We start from the raw sequence: 21779 nt of genomic DNA, 5'->3' as shown, positions 1-21779 counted from the left end.
AGCATCTTTTTCAGTAGGCACAAGCTCAGATGCAAACCCGCTCAGCTTGTTGAACTCACATTCATACTCATATACAGAGCGATTCATCTATTTCAAATTCAAAAACTCTTGCTTTCATCTTCCGAATAAATTGATCTCCTATGTACTTGTTTTTAAATTCATCTAAGAATAAGGACCAAGTCAACTGGTCACTGGACATCCTCATGGTGATATTCGTCCACCATATCCTCGCCTGACCCCTCAGCAACGAGACAACTCTATCTAATTTCTCTACTTCAGAACAGTGGAGACCATCCAACATGATTTTCAAATCATTTAGCCAAAGATCCGCCGCAACCGGACCTTCCTCGGCTTCTCCCTTAAATTTAGGAGCTCCTAAACCTCTCAACTCTTTTACTACATTCATTCTTTGAGTTGGTGGAGCAGAAGGTTGAAGACGCGTCAGAATAGCGTCTAACGTTCTGAAGAACGTATCCTGATCTTGCACAGGCACTCCTTGAGATGCATGTTCTTCACCTCGCCTGGCTAGGGCAGGTGAATTATTGCTTTTAGCAGGCCTATCTTCTCCCGCTTTACTTCGGGAGCTATTATGTCTGGACATCTAATAAAATAAACACATTGTTTTATTAGCAAAACAACATACTCATACTATATCAAATCAGAAATTCTCACTATTTGTTGGCATGTATTCTATTTAAAGACTCTATAGACTCTGGTTTATGCCTAGAATCAGCTAAACCATAGCTCTGATACCATTAAATGTAACACCCCCAACCCGTACCCGACCCGGATACGAGTCAGAGATATTACATTGACTTTTAAAACACAACTCTTAACAAATAATAGCAAAATACTTGAACTTATATTAAGAAAATACAATAATATATATATGGTATTATGAGTTTACCAAAATATTCAGAGCATACACAACTTAACCCTTTAATTACATGCCAACTTCCATTTACATAACAAAATGACCTATTGATTAAGTTGCTTCTGATCTGATGGTTGCAGGAGTAATATTGTCCAGCTGCTTAACCTTGCTCGCCTACTTTCTCGGATCCTACGTGTGAAACACTCATACGCTAAGTCATCGACTTAGTGAGGTAATATAATAACAATGAAATATAATGGAAATGTCAACATGAGATAAAGTATTAAGATAATATATATATATTCAATGCAATAACCATAATCATATTTCATACATGTATACTTATCAAATTAACATTCCTGAGTTCAACTTATTAATTTTACCAGCCCATGATACCATACTGAGAACCTAAGGTATGTGAGTACTATGAGGTTGTGCACTATACTGTCACCACAGCTCGTATAAATGCACCGAAGTGCCGCGTAGAATTGCACTGTAGTGCCATATAATAATGTCCATAAGGACCACATATAATTCCTTAAGAATCATATACATATACTAGGGATCAAGTATGTATCTCACAAGAATTCACACATGTTCCAAAGAATATATACATATCCCGAAGGACCGTGTAGAATTTTGTCCCAAAGGACCACGTAGACCCTCTACCCTTGGCATGCCAACTATATCTATAGTTCTCATCTACATAACATGGGCTTTTATATTTCACGTAGTTATATCGCATAGACATGTAATTCTTACCTTTTCACATAGCTCATATAACTTTTCATGCATATTCATGTCACGTAATGCATTTTGTATAAATTCATGTCATGTCTCATAATACAAAATATGATCATGTATCAAAATATAAAATCTAGACTTATCACAAGTCTAGAATTGAGTATAGTTCTATAATCATGCTATGCATATGCACTCACCTAGATCTCCTTGTTTTTCCCTCGATCGTTCTTACTTCCCAAACATTCCGAAACTGATTTAAGGTCGGTATCTACACAAATATACAATTTAAGGCAATCTATCAAAATGTAACCTTAAAATTTGATACTAAAAGCTTGAACGACTTTAAGAAATCAACATTTCTATTTTCCTTTAAGGGGGTATCGATACCCTATTGGGGGAATCGATACCCTCATGACATTCTCGAATTCTGCTAGTTTCAAAGGGTATCGGTACCCATTCAAATGGGTACCGATTCCCCCTAGCCCAGAAATCATTTTTGAACTCAAAAATTCCTTCATTTTCAGCTCCATACCTCATACTTCACTTCCATTAATATTCCTAACTTTCATACATATAATTAAACTCGTTTCTACTCCATAATCACTTCCTTAAACTCTAAATCCTATCTTTTACATGATATTCAAGAATCATACTAAAATACCAACATGTTCTAACTTTAATTCTATCACCTTATAATTCTTAATTAGCTTGATAACAAGTCAAATCCAACTTCTAATTCTTATTATGACCTCTAATCCAATATTTCATTCAATGGCTTCTAACCTTTAATCTCCCTTAACTTACAATTCTTTGAGTTTCTACACCTCTTTTTCCTTCTATAATCTTTCTTAAGGCTTCCATAATCAAAACCATGCTTGATGTTGAAGTATTAATCAAGAGAAATTAAACTCACCTTAGCTTGAGCTCTTCACGTTGAAGAAGAAAATGAAGAAGAAAGAAAAATCAAGAGTTATCTGGAAACTCTTGTTTCTTTCACTTGGGTATTATAATACCCATTATCTATTATTTAATTATTACCTTTGCTCAATGACCCTTTTACCCTTTTAATTCTCATTCACTTAATAATTCATCCTACCCAACATCTTTAATTAATTCCTTCGCTTTTCGATTAATTTAATTTGATCACTGACATTTTAAAATCTTACACTTTAATCACTAACTCGGTATTGAAGATGTTACAATTCCTGGTAGGACTGTTTGCAACTTCTCTTCAAGGCTGAGATCATTCTTGAAGTATTTCTTCTTTAAGGAGCTCTTGTGGTCCCTTCATCTCTTCCCTAACGCTTGCTTCACATAATCGTGAGAGACCTCTAAAAAAAATTTCTCCTATACAGCAAATAAGTGTTCACCGTAAGTGTAAATTAGAAAAATTATTAATTGATCGGTAAGTATAAATTTCTCTATTATAATGACATTATTACCTTAACAAAATCCAACGCTTGATTTTTGTTACTATTAGGCATTTCGCGTCATGACTCGTAATTGATCGGTAACAGATTTGCATTACGTCTAACTATGCATAAGTAACCTGCTAGAAGACGTGATTCTGGGCCAATAGGTTGATCGACATCGTTTCTTGAAACTTTGACACGATGCCCAGGAGGAAGTTGGTATAATTCCTTCAAAGTTGTACGTCCTCGAGTCTTGCGCGTTCCAACATTTTCAACTATATAATAAATTATTAAATGCCAGTTTTGAAAATGAACAAAGTAGTAAATAATGTTTCGAAGATTACTTTGAATTTCTACTTCTTCTTCAACAGTTTCAGGAACTTCGGAAGACTCAGGTGCATTCGATTCCTCGTTATTTCTTTCTTTATGGTCTTCAGAAGCTCAAACAACCCGTAAATCATTTATTTTTCTCCTCGGCATGATATCTATAATAAACAAACATGAGTAATAAAAAAATGAATTAATGAATGAATATATTGAAAGACAACATGTTAAAGGTTATATCATTATAAATAAAAAAATGAAGATATAAAATCGTACAAAAGTCTTATGTAATGTCAATTTTCATAAATATCTTCATCAACGTCCTCCCGAACCCATTGAAATTGTGTTGTATTACTGATAGTTTCATCTAAGTTTTGTGGTAGTAGAGGTAAACATTCTGATCTTGTTTCAATGTCATCTCTACTTCCATCCCCGATGTCTATCAAGTCTCTGGGAGTATTTCGAAGCACAACATATCAACCATCATCCATTGGATCGTGACAATAAAATACTTGTTTCACTTGAGAAGAAAATACATATGGTTCATCCATCAAACATTGACCCGTGTGAATTAATCGAGAGAATTTCACCATTGTAAACCTGAATTTATCTCTTTTTATATATCTGTTTACATCAACCCAGTCACACCGAAACAGCACAACCTTTCATTTTCCATAATAATCTAACTCGATAATGTCCGTAAGATTTCCATAATAATCGACCTCTCCCTCATGCGGATTATTGTCCCTTACAGTAACATAACGTGTAGTTGACGAAGTAACTACGACTCCACAATTTTGTGTCCTCCTTAATCTTTCAAGAGATTTCGTGTGGAACATGAACTCATTAATGAGGAAGGCATTATATCTTTAAACTATTCTATTCAGACCTTGAGAAAACCATTTAACTTCTTCACTAACTTCTCTCCCACTCCAAACCTATTACACATGAATGGTGAATTAATTTGTATTGATGACGATATAAAAAGCAAGACATATATAATTTATAAGTGTTCCATAAGATTTAGTTGCTTACTGTCTGACCTAACCATTCATGAAAAGTTTCTGTGAATAACTTATGTAGCTCTCACTGATTTAATCTTCGGGAGCGTGCTCGAGATCTCAATACTTCTTTAAACTCACTATAAAGAATATTATGTCGTTAAAAATTGATAAATATAAAAGATAAAGAGATTTCATTAGGATTGGGTCTGAAAGACTTACGTACGAAATGGATCTATTGAATCGTGATGGAAAATCATTAATTGTCCATAACAAAGTCGCGCGTAAATTAAAGTTCTCCTTCATCAACACATCGTACGTTTCGACCCCTTCCCATAATTGTTTCAACTCTGCAATTAGCGGCTGCATGTAAATATCAATATCATTTTCGGGGCTTTTCTCATCGGGGATTATCATGGATAAGATGAAATATGATTGTTTCATGCAAATCTAGGGAGGCAAATTGTATGGAACAAGTACAACAGGCCAAGTACTATACGAAGTACTCATGATTTTGAATGGATTAAACTCATCAGTTGCAAGACCGAGCCTGACATTTCGAGGATCTCTCACAAAACTTGGATACTTATTGTCAAATGACTTCCAAGCTAAAGAATCCGCAGGATGTCGTAATAATCCATCATCAGTTCTGCCATCATGATGCCACCTCAAAGACTCAGCAGTCTTAGATGACAAAAACAATCTTTGAAGCCTAGGTATGAGAGGAAAATATCAGAGAATCTTGATCGGTTTCTTTCTTGATGGTGCTTGAGCTTCATCCTCAGTAACATTTTCTGCCTCCCAACTCATCCATCGAGATTTTCCGCATACATGACAAGACTCCTGATTTTTTCGATCACCCCAATACAACATACAATCATTCAGACAACTATGAATTTTGTCATATCGAAGACCCAAATCTTTTATCATTTTCTTCATATCTTTGCATGATTGAGGGATTTTTGCAAAAGGAAACACTTCTCCTAGTAACTCCAACAATTGCGTAAAGGAATTCCCAGTCCACCCTTCTAGGCATTTTAAGTGGAAAAGACGAATGCAGAAAGAAAGCTTTGAAAACTTTGATCCATCATAAAGTTGTTCATTCATTTCATTCAGCAGCTTGTAAAACTTTGCTGCTTCTTCATTTGGCTCTTCATCGCATTCAATTCTTCCCATCTCAATGGAATCATTAACATCAGTCTGCCAATAATTTTCTGTAACATATGGCTGACTATTGTTCATATTAAATGGATCTCGTAACATCCCTTCCATGTCATCTTCTCTAAAAGTTGGATGGTGAAAAGGAGCAGAATAAGTCGAATAACTCGTGGAAACAGATCTATTTGATACAAACTCTCCATGAAATATCCATTTTCTATACCCCCGAACAAATCCAAAAATAACTAGATGCTCGTACACAACTTCACGAATGTGCCAGTTAATGTTAACACAGTTCTTACAAGGGCAAAGAATCATATTCTCTTGGCTTGCATTCAGAAAAGCTAAATTTAGAAAGTTTTCGACTCCATTTCGATATTCAAAGCTCACCCTTGAGAAATCCATCCAAGTCTTATCCATTTCGTATTTCTGGAGTTTCAATTTCAAATGTTAAATGCTAATATTATAGAAAAAGTTAGAACCTAAACATAAGCATTAAACTATCATACTTAGTGCATACTAATATTTGCATAGTATAGAACTAATCACTCCTAAATTATAAGACTTTAAAATTAGAAAATGTTATGGAAGCAATTGTATCTCTGCTATTTTATAAAAATTATAAGGGTGCATATATAGAAATACATAATATAGAACTAATCACTTTCACAAATGTTTCATCGAAATCAATATGCATTTATATCTAAACAAACTCATGTTTCATTCTTAAAGAGAGAATATTACCTTTGTTTCTTGAGAAAAGTGTTCCTCACAATCGAATTAAATTCGAGCTGTTCAACTTAATTAACACCTAGAGAAAGAATTCAAACCGATGAAAGTGTATAACAAAAAAAATATCGACATTCATGTTATGCAAAAAAACCAAAAAAATGGTTTATTTATTGCAGAAAATATCGACATTGGTGTAGCTAATTATTCTAGGTAAACTATATTCATTGGTGTAGTTAATTATTCTAGGTAAACTATATATAATAATCGAATATATCAGATGAGCATCAACAATCAAATGGGAATGCAATGGTTATGCTTTATAAATTTGCTTGTTGTTTATTGGAGAGTGGAAATGGGTATTTGAAAGAAAACGGCTGCTTGAATTACAGTGTATCAAGCAGGGAAAGTTATTCATGGAAACAAATACTTTCAGAAAGAAACTAATTTTAAGTGTTCCTATATCAACTCATCCTGTAACTTTGTGTGTACTGTTCCATCATTTGTTTTACCTCTAATAATCAATAAATTGACAGATAATGTTTCCTAATTTTCCATCTTTATATGTAACAACAATCTTAATATTGAATTTCATAAATGCATTGCTTAATGAAGGTCAAGTATGCGTTTTCTTATGCCCTATTGATATGCCTGCTTATTGCAAACTTGAAATGGGGTTATTGAGAAAAAAATAAGCAACTGCTGAATTTTATGAAGCATTGAAAGTTTAGTGAATGGAAACAAATAATTTTAATAGTGCCGTAACTCAAACTGTCACTTATGAGTGATACTGCCAATAGTGCTGCAACTCAAACAATGTTATATCAACAAACACAGTAAAAGACTCATGTTGAGCAAATCCCACTTCACAACGTCTAATTTGTAACTAAAACAAGAGTTTACATTTCAATTTTTCTCTTTAATGCACAAACAACTTACTTTGAATAGAATATATATATACACAACACACACAAAAATATTGCATCAAAAACAGTAACAAAAATACATCCTATAAGAACTAAGAATAAGAAAAGATGGAGCCAGCAGAAGACTAAGGAAAGCAATACTTCACTAATAACTTCTCTATGAAGAGTACCAATAAAGAAATAAGCCTTGAGATACAATAATGCCTACGTAAATTATTACATATAAAAAGATAGGTCAAACGTGTGATGTGTTCAAACAATGAAAACAAACAGTAAACTCACAGGAATATAATTTAACAGCAACAAATCCTGTTGATAAATTTGACACAATAATTTCACTATTTTCGCCTAAAAACAAAAGAAATAAGCTCAACAAATCAATTTAACAGCTAATGCTTATCTCGAGACACTTTTTCCAAAGCAAAGGTATTCCAAAGCTAAAAGAAATACTATTAGTTCAATATAATACTTTTTTCAAAAACTTGGTCACTTTTTAATGGAGTTTATTTAGTTGGGCTGAAAAGAATTGTAAAGTGCAAGAGATCGCAAAGGAAATATTATGGGGTTAAGATTTTTAGTTCATATTACAGCTTGGGCGTATACAAAACATTTACAGTTCGAGTGTATGCAAAATTCTTCTCAATTTCTAGCTAAAAAAAAGAGACATAATTGAGCACATAAGGACAGGGTCCTAAAAAACAGCGATTCTTACACATACTCCTATAATCATCGAATGTTTCAGTGCTCTAAACCAATATCTGCCAACAGTCCCCTAATAAGAAACAAGGCAGAAGTGAAACTGAAATCAAATACAAACCACAAATTTTCATAATTAAACATCAAAACCAAATTAACACAGAAGGAAAAGGTCATCGTACCGACAAGATTTGTAGCAATTAAACGTTCTCCAACAGCTTTAACAGATTGAATCAAAGCGGCAACCTGGTTTGTATAAGGCACTCGAGTTTGTGAAATGACCGACTGAAGAAGTTCCACTGTCTATTTTGTTGTTGCCTGTGAACCTTCAATCTTACTGCCCAACCACCCAAACAAAGAAAGGGGTTCATATCTCTTTTTTTCCTTCTAATTTTTTTTCTAAGATACCAGTTTATAAATAAGATTACAGTATATTACTAAATCATTAACACCACCAGGCTTGAAAATTACCTTTATTATTGTCTGGAGCAACTGGTTTCACCATCCATTATGTGGTTTGAGGAGTGGAAGATGACTTTGTCGGGGCCTTTCTCGACAAAAGATTGCGGGAAATGATACATATGTTGAATAGAAAGGAAAGATGGCTCGAACGAAGGAGAATGAAGAATGAGAGAGTTTGATAGAAACATATTTAGAGTTTTTAACTAAGTTTGTGGGTGAAATTTAATTTGGGGGTGTTAGGGTTCGTCAGTAAACTGCAAAATGAAGAGGGAGATGAAAATTTAGGGTTTTTTATCTAAGTTTACGGCATTATCAAAAAAAATACCTCTATATTGTCGATATATTACGGCGTTTTTAAACAAAACGCCTCTATAGTACAGATATATCGCGGCGTTTAGGTAAAAAAATGTCACTATTGTTGAACTCGATTGCGACATTTATAGTAAAACGCTTCTATTATTCAACTCTATTGTGGTGTTTACATAACAAACACCTCTATAGATTAAACCTATTGCGGTGTTTGTACAAAAACGCCGCTAATTTATAAATATTTGCGGCGTTTGTTGAAAAAATACCGCTAAAATATAAATATTTTGTGGCGTTTGTTAACCAAACGCCACTATAGATTACAGCTATGGCGGCGTTTGTATAAAAAAACAGGAAAAGTAAAAATATTTTGTGTCGTTTCTTCATAAAACGCCACTATACAGTAAACCTATTATGGCGTTTATTAATATAAACGCCGCAAAAGTCAGGTATATAGTGACGTTTATTGATACAAACACCGCTAATGACCTTTATTTTATAACTTTTTATTTTATAACTTGATATTTTAAATATTTTATTTAGGCTCTACATAAACTAAAGTTACTATCATGTAGTTTTATCTAATTACCAACAACCATACATTTAATTTTAGGATACAAAAGTTATGCATAAAAATACTTAACAACAAAATACATTAAAATTTAAAAACATTAAAGTAATGCATAAACAGTCTTCACCATATTGTTTACTAGAATTTATTCTTCATTGCTCCTTCGTGGGGAAAGGACGTAAGAAAGTTGTTTTCCTTGTTTGACGACGCATCGTTAACTTTTTCCTCTGTGTAAACTCTATATGGAGAAACTCTTCATCCATTTCACCAAATAAATCCCCTAAATTCGGTTCACCAAGAACACTCCTTGCTCGCTGCAGTGCTTCATTTGAAACAGATAACGACCTTCCATCTACAGTATGAAACTTGATTGGAGGTGGCTTTGGAACTGAAACAAACATTAAATAAATTTAAATAGAAGATAAAAACGTTTACTTGGAGTATCAGTAGAGCCAATGTCATCTTCATTGAGGATAGATATTGCTTTTGCAATTGAAGATTCTTTCAACGCCACTGAGTTACCGATTTCGGTTCTAAACATCGGGTATTTATCCACTCCTCTATCATCGTTCTCAATAAGCTTTGAACATCCTACATGCGTGCTATCTATGAAATTTTAGAGTACAAAATAAAAATATAGTAGCATAAAATTTCAACGATTAATTATTACCTTCACTTAGTAGATCGGCCATGGAAGGGTATTTTACAATAGAAGGGCCTTTCGGGTCATCATCGAGTTTTGCTGGCAAGTTCGGACTGATAGCCTCCCAATGATAATTTGATCCATCGTCAGAGCAAAGACGCCACGTGGACATTCCGACTATATTTTCTGTTACTGAATAACTTATCTTGCTCTTCCTATAGATATTCACGTTTTCAAAAGCTATTATTTTCCTTTTCGAAAGTAATTATTTTTCTATTCGAAAGCAAAAAAACACTTCTCCCAAGCAGTAAACCAGTAAAACAATATGTATAGATATTCTTTTCCTATTCGAAAGCTATTATATTTCTCCATTATGTTAGTTTTCTGGGTTTTCCCCATTTTCAAAATACCAACAAAAAATAAATGAAAAGTTCAGTAGTGAGAGAATGGATCAAACCTTGCAATCGTGAGATAATTGTTCGCTAGTGAGAGGGCAAATTTGGTCGCCGGGACATACAAAAGACGATGTCGGCTGCAATTGTGTGAGGGTCGTTGTTGTACGAGAGAAATCCCTTTTAGGGAAGCAGCGTTGAAATGATTTTAGGGATTGGGCAAGAGAAAAGTGTGGAGCATATATTGATACTTTTGCAGCGTTTTTAAAAAAGCATCATTGTAGTTCATATTTTTGCGGCGTTTTTTGCACAAACGTCACTATAAACAATACTATTGCGGCATTTTTTATTAAACGTCGCGAAATTACTTCTCTATAGCGTCGTTTGTTGAACAAACGCCACTATAAACAACACTATAGCGTCGTTTGTTTAAAAACACCGCTAAATTACCACTCTATTGCGGCGTTTATTGAAAAAACGCCACTATAAACATCTCTATTGCGGCGTTTGAGCTATAAACGCTGCTAAATTACCCTCTATTACGGCGTTTGTTTAAAAAAACACCGCTAAAGTGTCATTTTGTGGCGTTTGTATTGTAAACGTCGCGATATGCTTAAATGTTGTGGCATTTTCCCTTAAAGCGCCGCTACATAACACTTTTGATGTAGTGACATCATGTAAGTAACCATGTGTCGATCACTTACTACCCTTGCGAACACACCCTTGTAATATCACCAACGACCATGTGTTGACACATGTGATCTCATAGTTTAAGCTCTCACACCCTAGGACGTCTAATCAGTACTAGTGACACGATAACTCTTTATCTAGAGTATTATAAATATGCAACCAATGGAGCGTAGAAGGGGACTATGGACTCAAACCCGACAAATCACCAACATCCCAAAAGCTACCAGAATCATCATTCTACCACCCTCTACCAGTGTTGATGACTTCACCCGACAACAATAATAAAAATATAAAATCATAAGATCAATGTATCTTAATATTTTTATTTTTTTCCTTTATTTTAAATTTTGTATACTTTATTATTTTCACCCGGAGAGTAAGTTTACCCATTCCAAGTAATACATAAATATCTCAAAATATAAACAATACAAATATAGAATACTTAACACAACTAATAAATACTAAAATATAATTGTCCTTTACCAATTAGGACGAAATACATAATAAAATAGAAAGTCGAAAGCTGTTCATCCTAACTTCATACATCATCTTCATAAACTGCTTCTTCAATATCCTCTATAAAATCATTCTCTTTCTTTTCGTCTTTTATTTAACTAAACAGGTTCTCTTCTTCTTCTTCTTCTTCTTCTTCTTCTTTGATTTTCATCTTCCAAAAACAAAATTAAATTTTTTATTTTCCTACGTACGTTAGCATGGCGGAAGCTCCCACCGAAACCCAACAACGTATTTTCCACTTTGGCGACGATGGAGCGGACGCTGGCAGTAAACATGGGCCGGCGCCGGCATCAAAAGCTTCGATAGAAGCAATGCCGAGCATAAAAGTGAAAGAGAGCGGTGGAGATTGTAGTATTTGTTTGGAAGAGTTTGAAGTTGATGAGGAAGCTAGGGAGATGCCATGCAAGCACGTGTTTCATTCGGGTTGTATTCAGAAATGGTTGCAGATCCATGGATCGTGTCCCGTTTGTCGGTTTTTGATGCCCGCTGAGACGGTCGAAATCGGAGGCGGTGATGATGGTCGGAGAAGTTCGGAAGATGCGGAGGTTATTGGTTTGGAGTTTTTACATATGCTTTTATCTTTTGCTAGTCTGGCAAGCTTCATGGGTGCGTGGGGTTCAGGTCGGGGTCCTCATCAACCTGGTTCGGGTCGTTTTGATGATGATACATCTTCCGATTAAGAAGCGTACTGCAACAGCCAACAATAAGTTAGTTTAATGGGACGGGTACTAAATTTTTTAAACTATATCATAGATTTGAATCTTGACATTTTTTAATCCCGTAATTAATTTTTGTAAAGTGATTAATTAAAAAGAAAATCCAACTGCAACTTAAACAAATTATTACTATTTTTTTATTTATTTTCCCTTGAAGAAGCGAGAAATTGTAAAAATAAATTAAAAAATAATTTTATTATTAACATATTTTTTAATATACAATTATTTTTTTAAAAGAAAAACTTATTAAAATTTATACATTTTCAAATGTTTAAGGTTTCAATTCCAATTATCATGTATTATCCAAAATCATTGCATGTATATATGGACAAGAAAAAATTCACATTTATGATAATCAATAAAGACTTAAAAATTTGAGGTGTATTATTTGATTTTTCTAAATGATTGTCATTAACTTCATATCTAGACATTTTCTTTCGTCAAGGATATGCAGACTTTTTCATGAGAAAAGCCCACATAATATTCAATTAAAATTAAAATTATTTTTTTGACAATAAATACACATATATTTACATACTCTGTGCTTAAACTCATAACCTTAAGAGACAACAACAAATCTATTAATCATTGAGGTCGTTTGGTTCGTGTAAAAAATTGAAAGAGACTTAAAATTAAAATTATTAAATAATATTTTAAGGGACTTAATTGTAAAAAAAATGAAAGGAAATGAGTATGAAATGACAATTATATGTATCCCATAGGGAATATATTGAACATAAAAGAAACTAATGAGCTTTGAAAAAAAAATTACCATATAATGTTCATAGTGTCTTGATTTACAAGGTACATATCCAAAACACTATAACAAAGTGTTTGCTAAAAGGTACAAAATTGATCATAATCAAAACGAACAAAGGACACCTATAAAACCTATCCAAAACACAACATTAGAAAACGCTCAGATCAAAATACCAAAGCAAAAAAACATCTTATACATGTAGCAGCCAAAATTTGTAAGAATATCGTCCATCTGATAGTACTTCACTTACACTAATAAAAGTTAAATATCACGAAACCTTTAATGTTGAAGAAGCATTTCAAAACTGAAACAAACAAACACGCCCAACAATACTTAAACAGCACTACCAAAGATCGACCCAAAAATAGTTGGACGTCAATTTACTGACTGATATATGATAAAATTTGATCCCAATATCTTGAACGACTATACAACTCAAACGGTTCTAGATCAAACTTTATCATATCTCAATCAGCGGGTTAACATCCAGTTTAGACGTCTGTCAATTTTTTTAACAGAAAATGACGAGTTTGGAATATATGAATAGTCAGTTGGCTATTTTGTAACTTTTAATAATCGAGGGGCTCAACAAAATAGTGTCTTATAATCAAGAGAATATTTTGTAACTTTTAATAGTTTAGGGACTCAACAAAACAATATGTTGAAAACATTTTGATATTTCGATATAATAAATTAAGTTAAATGAATTTTAAGATTTTCCAAATAATTTTCTAAGTATATTCGATATAACTATTCGAATATCAAAACATTACTCCAAATCTTTCAAAAATCATTTTTAATCCTTACTCAAGTGTAAAATTAAGTTTTAATCTTAAAACAATTTCAAAATAATTTTACAAAGTATTTCGAACCATTTCAAAGTCAAAAATTCCAGATTACTCATAGGGAACCGATTCCCCCTGAATTGTTTGGCTCCGAGAATTCCAGTATGCTCGGAGGGAACCGATTCCCCCCCAGGGGTACCGATTCCCCCCTTGTATAACGGTCGAAATATTTGAATTTTACACTTAGGGAACCGATTCCCCATAGGGGGAACCGATTCCCCCCACGCTCCAAGCTGTTTTATTAATTGTTTTCACACTAAAACGGCTATATGATCTTCACTAATCATCCCCAACGTTCAGAAGTGATTCAAGGTGTATTTAAACAAGTTCTGAAGCCTTTGATCAAGAAGAAATCATAGAAAAACAAGAGTGAAAGCATCAAACACCAAGTTTGTGCAAATCAAGCCAATTTTCCTTTCAATATTCATTTTGCTTTCAAAGAACATCATTTGTGCTCATTTGTAATTATTTGTGAGTGTTCTTTTCTTGTTCTAGAATTGTGCAAACATCTTACCTTGTGAGGTTTTCCTTGTAAGTTTGCAAATTTGTAATCTTCTCTTTGGGAAAGAGTGTTCTCAAGAATTGGGGTATATTCTTGAGGGTGTTGTAAGGTTATCTCTTTGGCCTCAAAAGAAAGAACAAAATAGTGAATTTGTTGGAAAATCCTTAGTGTGGATAGCTAAGGTAGTGGATGTAGACTTTGATTGAGAAAGTCGAACCACTCTAAATCGATGTGCAATTACTTTCAATTTTCTGCAAAAGCTTCCACCAAATTTTTAATTGCCAATTCACCCCCCTCTTGGCCAATTCCGTCAATCGATTAACTCAACAATTGGTATCAGATCCTAACTCATTTGAAGGTTTAATCGCCTCTTGATTCGATTCGGGAAGAGTCATATCGATAATCAAAGTCATCAATGACCTCCGCTTCAAACTTCAACTCCGGTCTCGATTCGATGCCCGTCAACAAGCCTCCTTTCTTCAATGGAGCTAACTATGCGTATTGGAAGAATAGAATGATGTACTTCATTCAAGCAAGTGACATGGGAGCATGGAATATCGTAGTAGAATGATACATCAAGCCTCTCACTCATCCAAGATTGTGGAGTGAAGGAGAGACAAAAATGTTCCAGCTCAACTCCAAAGCCATCCATATCATTTTTTGTGCTCTTGGACCAGATGAATACGGAAGAGTTTCATCGTGTACAACCGCCAAAGAAATATGGGACAAACTTCAAGTCACTCATGAAGGTACCGATGAGGTAAAGAAATCTAAAATTAGTATTCTAACGCATAGCTATGAAAATTTCAGGATGAAACCAAATGAAGATATCAAAGCTATGACGGATAGATTCTCAACGATTGTCAATGGTCTCAAGTCATATGGAGAGATCATTTCAAATGAAAAGCTTGTGAGGAAGTTAGTCTACTCCCTCCCAAAATCGTGGCAATCAAAGAAGACGGCAATCATCGAGTCTAAGGACTTAACGTCCTTAACTCTTGAAGAGCTAATTGGGTTACTCCTCACTCATGAAATGATGCTTGAAGATGAGGTGGACCTTGATAAGATTAAAGAGACACCAAAGGAGAATGAGAATAAGAAAAAGAAAAACATTGGAGTTGCTCTCAAATCCACAAAAGATGAGAGTGATTCGGATGAAGATGACGATGACGAGGAAATGGCATTGTTTGCCAAACGGTTCAGAAAAATGATGAGACCTTACCGAGGAAGAAAATTCAAACGAAATGAAGGCCTCAAAAATGAACCAAAAGAGAAAGATCCAATCATTTGCTATGAATGCAAAAAACGGGGCATGTCAAATATGATTGCCCACAATTGAAGAGAAATGGTCAATCAAAGAATAAGCACAAGGCTCATGTGGCTACATGGAGCGACGAAGAAGGTTCCGACAAAGAGGAACAAGAAGTAGCAAACTTGTGCTTGATGGCATTTGGGGAAGATTCTAAGGTAACCTCTAACTCATCTGATTTTGATGATTTATCCTATGATGAATTATTAGAGGAATATAATGGGTTAGCTTCGGATTATGAGAAATTGTTTTTAAAATATAAAAATGATGTTTCAAAATTGAAAAATGAAAATAAGCTCATATCCAAAACCAACAACGATCTTGAAAGTAAGATCAAAGATTTGCAAATCAAACTAGAAGAATTTGAAAAGAAAAATTTAGATTTGCAAAATTTACTTTCAAAGGTCAATGATGATCATCAAAAGAAAATTGATGATCTTAAAGCTTCTTTTGATAAAGTTGGAACAAAACGTTTTTAATGTGGAGAAAATTCTAAATCCACCTTTGTTAGAAAAAGTTTTAAAAACTACAATCATAGAGGTCCCCAAAGAACCTCTAATGGAAAAATTGTTAGAAGTATATGGGTTCCTAAAGAGCTCATTACTACTAAAGATAAGGATATCCTACACAAATGGATACCTAAGGGGACTAGAATTTTGGAAACTAATGAATATGGACCCAAAAGAATTTGGGTACCAAAAATTAGAAATTAATCTATGTTTGTAGGAAAAGGAGCATTGCTACAAGGCACGGGAAACAAATTCAAACTCATGGTACCTTGATAGTGGATGCTCAAGACACATGGCCGGAGATAAAAGCCGGTTCATTAAGCTTAACGCTAAAAATGGAGGAGAAGTGACTTTTGGTGATGATTCAAAAGGTCACATTGAAGGTATTGTTACTATTGGTAATACCTCTTCCATACAAATTAAGAATGTTTTATATGTGAATGGATTAAAGCATAATCTATTAAGTATTAGTCAATTTTGTGATAAGGGATTCAATGTCATGTTTGATATTAAAGGTTGTAAAGTCATTGACATTGCATCTAATCAGATTATGCTTATTGGTCATAGAATAGGAAACATATACATGGTGCACTTAGATTCTATTGATATGACTAATTTGTGCCTAGTTACTAAGGATGAACATAATAGTTGGTTATGGCATAGGAGACTAGGACATGCTAGTATGAGTGTTTTGCAACGGCTAATTCAAGGTGATTTAGTTCGAGGGTTACCTAAGCTTAAATTTGATAATGATAAAATCTGTGATGCTTGTGCTAAAGGAAAACAAAAGTGAATTTCTTTTAAATCCATTAATGACGTATCAACTAGTAAAGTATTACAATTGATCCATATAGATCTTTTTGGACCAACTAGGACTACTAGCTTGAGTGGAAAACAATATGCATTTTTCTTGGTAGATGACTATTCTAGATATACTTGGGTTCTATTTTTAAGTACTAAAGATGAAGCATTAGAACAATTCATCACGTTTTCAAAAGTAATCCAAAATGAAAAAGGTTACTCTATAACTAGTGTTAGGAGTGATCATGGAACTGAATTTGAAAATCTTGGATTTACTGAATTTTGTAACTCTAACGGTATTAGCCATAATTTTTCAGCACCTAGAACCCCTCAACAAAATGGAGTTGTTGAAAGGAAAAATCGAACTTTAGAAGAAATGGCTAGAACCATGCTTTGTGAAAATAATTTGCCAAAAAAATTTTGGGCGGAAGCCACAAATACCGCTTGTTATGTTATAAATCGAGTAATGATTAGTCCAATTTTAAAGAAAACTCCATATGAAATTTTCAAAAATAAAAAGCCTAACATTAGCTATTTTCATCCTTTTGGATGTAAATGTTTTGTTTTAAACAACGGTAAAGAGAACCTTGGCAAATTTGATGCTAAAAGTGATTAAGGAATTTTTTTGGGTTATTCCTTAAATTCTAAAGCTTATCGAGTATTTAATAAAAGAACTTTAGTTTTAGAAGAGTCTATACATGTTGTTTTCTATGATAATCCCCTTCCGAGGAAGGATTCTTGTGTGAATGATGATGTAGGTGTTATAAATACAAATGACGTTAGACATGACGTTGGAGAACCATCATCAAATGAAGAAACAACAAATGAGGAAACTCATGATCCTTTTGAGAATCCAACCATTGAAGAAAGGGAAGTATCTTATCCAAGAGAGTACAACTATGTCAAGGATGGTGAAATTATAGGTGATTCATCCAAAGGGGTAACAACTCGATCTTCTCTTAGAAATATTTGTAATTATGTTGCATTTATCTCATGCATAGAGCCTAAGAATATTAAAGAAGCATTAAATGATGAACATTGGATTATGGCTATGCAAGAAGAGTTAAATCAATTTGAGAGAAGTAAGGTGTGGACATTAGTTGAAAGGCCTAGTAATAAATCTACTGTAGGTACTAGATGGGTATTTAGGAATAAGCTTGATGAGAGTGGTAATATAGTGAGAAACAAGGCTAGACTTGTTGCTCAAGGGTATACTAAAGAAAAGGGCATAGACTATGATGAAACATATGCTCCCGTAGCTAGGATGGAAGCAATTAGAATGTTATTAGCATTTGCATGTTTTCATGAATTTAAATTATATCAAATGGATGTTAAAAGTGCATTTTTAAATGGTTTTATAAAAGAACAAGTGTATGTGGAACAACCTCCAGGTTTTGAAGATTCAAAACTTCCAGACCATGTTCTTAAATTGACAAAAGCTCTTTATGGTTTAAAACAAGCTCCTAGAGCTTGGAATGAAAGATTGTCAAAATTTTTAATTGAAAAAGGTTTTTCAAAAGGGAAGGTTGACACTACATTGTTTTTAAAGCATAAAGGTAAAGATTTATTAGTAGTTCAAATTTATGTTGATGATATAATATTTGGTTCTACTAATGATGTTCTTTGCCAAGAATTTTCTAAGCTAATGCAAAGTGAGTTTGAGATGAGCATGATGGGGGAGCTCTCATTTTTCTTGGGACTCCAAATCAAGCAAAGAAAAGATGCCATCTTCATCAATCAAGCTAAGTACGTCAAAGATATACTCAAGAAGTTTGGACTGGAAAATGAGAAACCTCATGACACTCCAATGCGCTCTTCAACAAAGCTTGACTTAGATGAAGGAGGTAAATGTGTAGATATTAAATTATATAGGTCAATGATTGGATCTCTACTTTATCTAACTGCAAGTAGACCGGACATTATGTTTAGTGTTTGCTTATGTTCTAGATTTCAATCATGCCCTAAGGAATCACATTTACTAGCTGTTAAGAAAATCTTTAGATACCTTAAAGACTCTCCTAGTTTAGGACTTTGGTATCCTAGAGACTCTAGCTTTAGCTTGCATGCTTTTTCTGATGCGGATTATGGAGATGCAAATTAGATAAGAAAAGCACCTCTGGTACTTGCCAATTTCTTGGAAATATGTTGATTTCTTGGTTTTCAAAGAAACAAAATTGTGTTGCATTATCTACTACTGAAGCCGAATACATTTCAGCTGGTAGTTATTGTGCACAAGTTTTATGGATGAAACAACAACTTTTTGATTATGGAATTGAAGTTGGCATCATTCCTATCAAGTGTGACAATACTAGTGCTATTTGTCTCACTAAAAATCCCATCCAACACTCTAGAACTAAGCACATTGAAATAAGACATCACTTCATCAGAGACCATGTCACTAAGGAAGATGTAGTTCTAGAATTTATGGATACTTTGCACCAATTAGCGGATATCTTTACAAAACCTTTAGCCAAGGAACGATTTTGGACACTTAGGAGAGAATTAGGTTTGACCAACCTATCTTCACTTAGTGTTTAAAATAATTTTAGCACTTTTAATAATAAATGAAAAATGCTTATAATAGTAATTTTTGATTGCATTCATTGCTATTAGTTAGGGGGAGTTTATGATTCTTGATGAAAAATTAATTTTATGTTCAAATATCGTTTAAAGATTAATTTAATTGTTTGAACATGATTAATTTTCAATATATGAGTTGCCAATACCACTAGAGGAAATTAATTTAGCATTTTGGGTGTTTAAAATCGGATTTTAGCATTTTGGTGCAGAGGGAATCGATCCCCCCTTTGAAGGGGAACCGATTCCCCCCACAGGGGAATCGATACCACCTGGGGTTCTGGATATACACGGGCAGAACCCTTCAAAACTTCAAACCCTCTTCTTTTCTCTTCCTTGCCGCCTATCACTCCTCTACTCTCTCAAATCTCCATTTTTGCCTCAAATCAACGTTCATAATCGGAATTCACTTCAAATATCATCTTCTAAACCTGTTGGAATCATAAAAAACGTGCAAACTTCATCTAATCTCACTCAAATCTGAAATCCTTCAAGGTATTTTTCCAAAACTTCTATTTCATCAATTTATGAACATAGAACTAGTTTTAATTAGTTCTAGAATGAACTTTAGATTGGGCATTGAGTGTTTAGTGATTACAAACTAGATATCACAACTAATTTCATCAAAAACACAAGAATTTTCCAAAAATTTTTAAATTTTCGAAATAAAAAAAATGTTGATTTTCAAATTATTGTGTTTTGATTGAATTGTGTTGTTGTTATGAAAACTATACATATATTGTTTCTCAAAACCGTATTTTTCAAAAGTTTTCAAAAACTTTGCCCATTAGGATTGATTTAGAGAACCTTGAAATATTGAGGACTCAATTGAGTTTTGGGATTGATTGAATTGCATACATGTGTTTTCTAAATTGCAGGTTATCAATTCTATTCCGATTTCCTAAACCATGTCTAATCCTAAACGTGCTAGGTCATCATCTAGTCGCTCACACCGTCAACCAAATCCACTTCCAAATCCTCAAAATCCAATTCCTAATCCTAATCCCATTGATCTTAATTTGACTATCCAAAATTCGTGCTTCAGTCATCCTGGTCCTAGAAATCATCGTTTTTGGTATTATCAATATTTCGACTCTTACAAAATCCGGGAAGAACGTATTCCTTCTCGTCAAGTTATGTTAGATATTAATTTTAAATATCTTCCTCTTTTACAAGAGTGGAAATTTGACAAACTTTTTGATCTTGAACTCATTGTCTACCATCAATTTGTTCGTATTTTCTATTCTAATGTCGTTTGTGTTAAAAACCAAACTGAAACCGAAACCATAGGAATTCGTTCCTACCTCCAAGGACAATTCTTATATATTGACTCGGCTTACATAGCCAATACATTCGGATTAGATAACGATGGTATTTCAAATGAAAAAAAAAATCTTAGGATCTCGTTATAAAAGAAGAGATAGTTCAAGTGTCTTAGACCTTCATGAATGTTTTCTTCATCTAATGATTTCTTGGTGGTTTCGACCATTCGGAGGTCATTATTCTACTCTTAGAGCCTTAGATCTTTGGTGGTTACATTGTTTCGAAAACAATATTAAAATAAACCTACCTCAGATTATTTTTGCTGAAATTGTTAAAACCGTAAATCTTGTTCCTAACAAGAAGCTATGTTTATCTCTAGTTTACGGTTGCATTTTGAGTAATCTGTTTTCCAAAGTTGGGCTTAGAGTCGGTCTAGATGTCGTTTTTCCCCTTAAGAAACAAATTAATCTTCTTTCCTTAACGAGAGCGGGATGGATAAAGGATAAGGAAACCGGTGAATGGGTTTGATCTTCTGCAAATACTCTGGGAGCTAGTTCTTCAAAAGCTCCACCAGAAGCTGAGGACGATCTCGAGCTTGAGCAATTAATGCGAGACATCGATGAAGCCGAAGATGAGCCTGAGCAGCCCGAGGAGCAAGCACAACAAACGCATCAAATGCCTGCATATTTTCAATCCTTTATGGAGACATTCGATTTTCGATATGCTACCATGGATTCGCGCTTTACTTCTATAGAGTCTCATTTATCCACAATGGGAGCTCAACAATTAGAAATTCTTCGGGAGATGCGTGCAAACAACGAAGCAACCAACGCGCGTATTAATGAACTCACTCACGAAATGGCCGCTATGCGAGCTCGTTTTCCTCCTCCTGATCCAGATATGTGATTCTGTGCTTAGCTTTAAAACCTTGAACTAAACGATTATTGCTTCAACTTTTTGGATTGTTTGATTTTGTGACTTTGGATTTGTTTGGATGTTTGAATTTGTGGATTGATTGATTTTGAATTTTTTTGGATTTATGGATGATGTGAA

General features: G+C 33.9%; 2 protein-coding genes across 2 annotated transcripts in view; one reads left to right on the top strand and one right to left on the bottom strand.

Moving 5' to 3' along the window:
• Positions 1 to 2231: 2231 nt before the first annotated feature.
• Positions 2232 to 21779, bottom strand: part of LOC120140280 (granule-bound starch synthase 2, chloroplastic/amyloplastic-like) — a 33855-nt gene continuing 14307 nt past the window's right edge. The window contains exons 9-10 of the mRNA XM_039155284.1: positions 13232 to 13243; positions 2232 to 2270 (exon numbers count right to left, since the gene is read on the bottom strand). The gene's annotated coding sequence lies outside the window, so the exon portion shown is untranslated. The remainder of the gene's footprint in view (positions 2271 to 13231; positions 13244 to 21779) is intronic.
• LOC120140321 (E3 ubiquitin-protein ligase RING1-like) lies at positions 11642 to 12124 on the top strand. Its single transcript, XM_039155308.1, has one exon. It carries the CDS (start codon positions 11642 to 11644, stop codon positions 12122 to 12124), a length of 483 nt encoding a protein of 160 aa, XP_039011239.1.

This window comes from Hibiscus syriacus, unplaced genomic scaffold (genome assembly GCF_006381635.1).
Source record: "Hibiscus syriacus cultivar Baekdansim isolate YM2019G1 unplaced genomic scaffold, ASM638163v2 tig00110783_pilon, whole genome shotgun sequence".
NCBI lineage: Eukaryota > Viridiplantae > Streptophyta > Magnoliopsida > Malvales > Malvaceae > Hibiscus > Hibiscus syriacus.
This window is presented reverse-complemented; position numbering and strand designations above follow the sequence as displayed.

Excerpts from the sequence above, each read along its gene's own strand:
- LOC120140321 (XM_039155308.1), top strand. The coding sequence starts at position 11,642 with ATGGCGGAAGCTCCCACCGAAACCCAACAACGTATTTTCCACTTTGGC.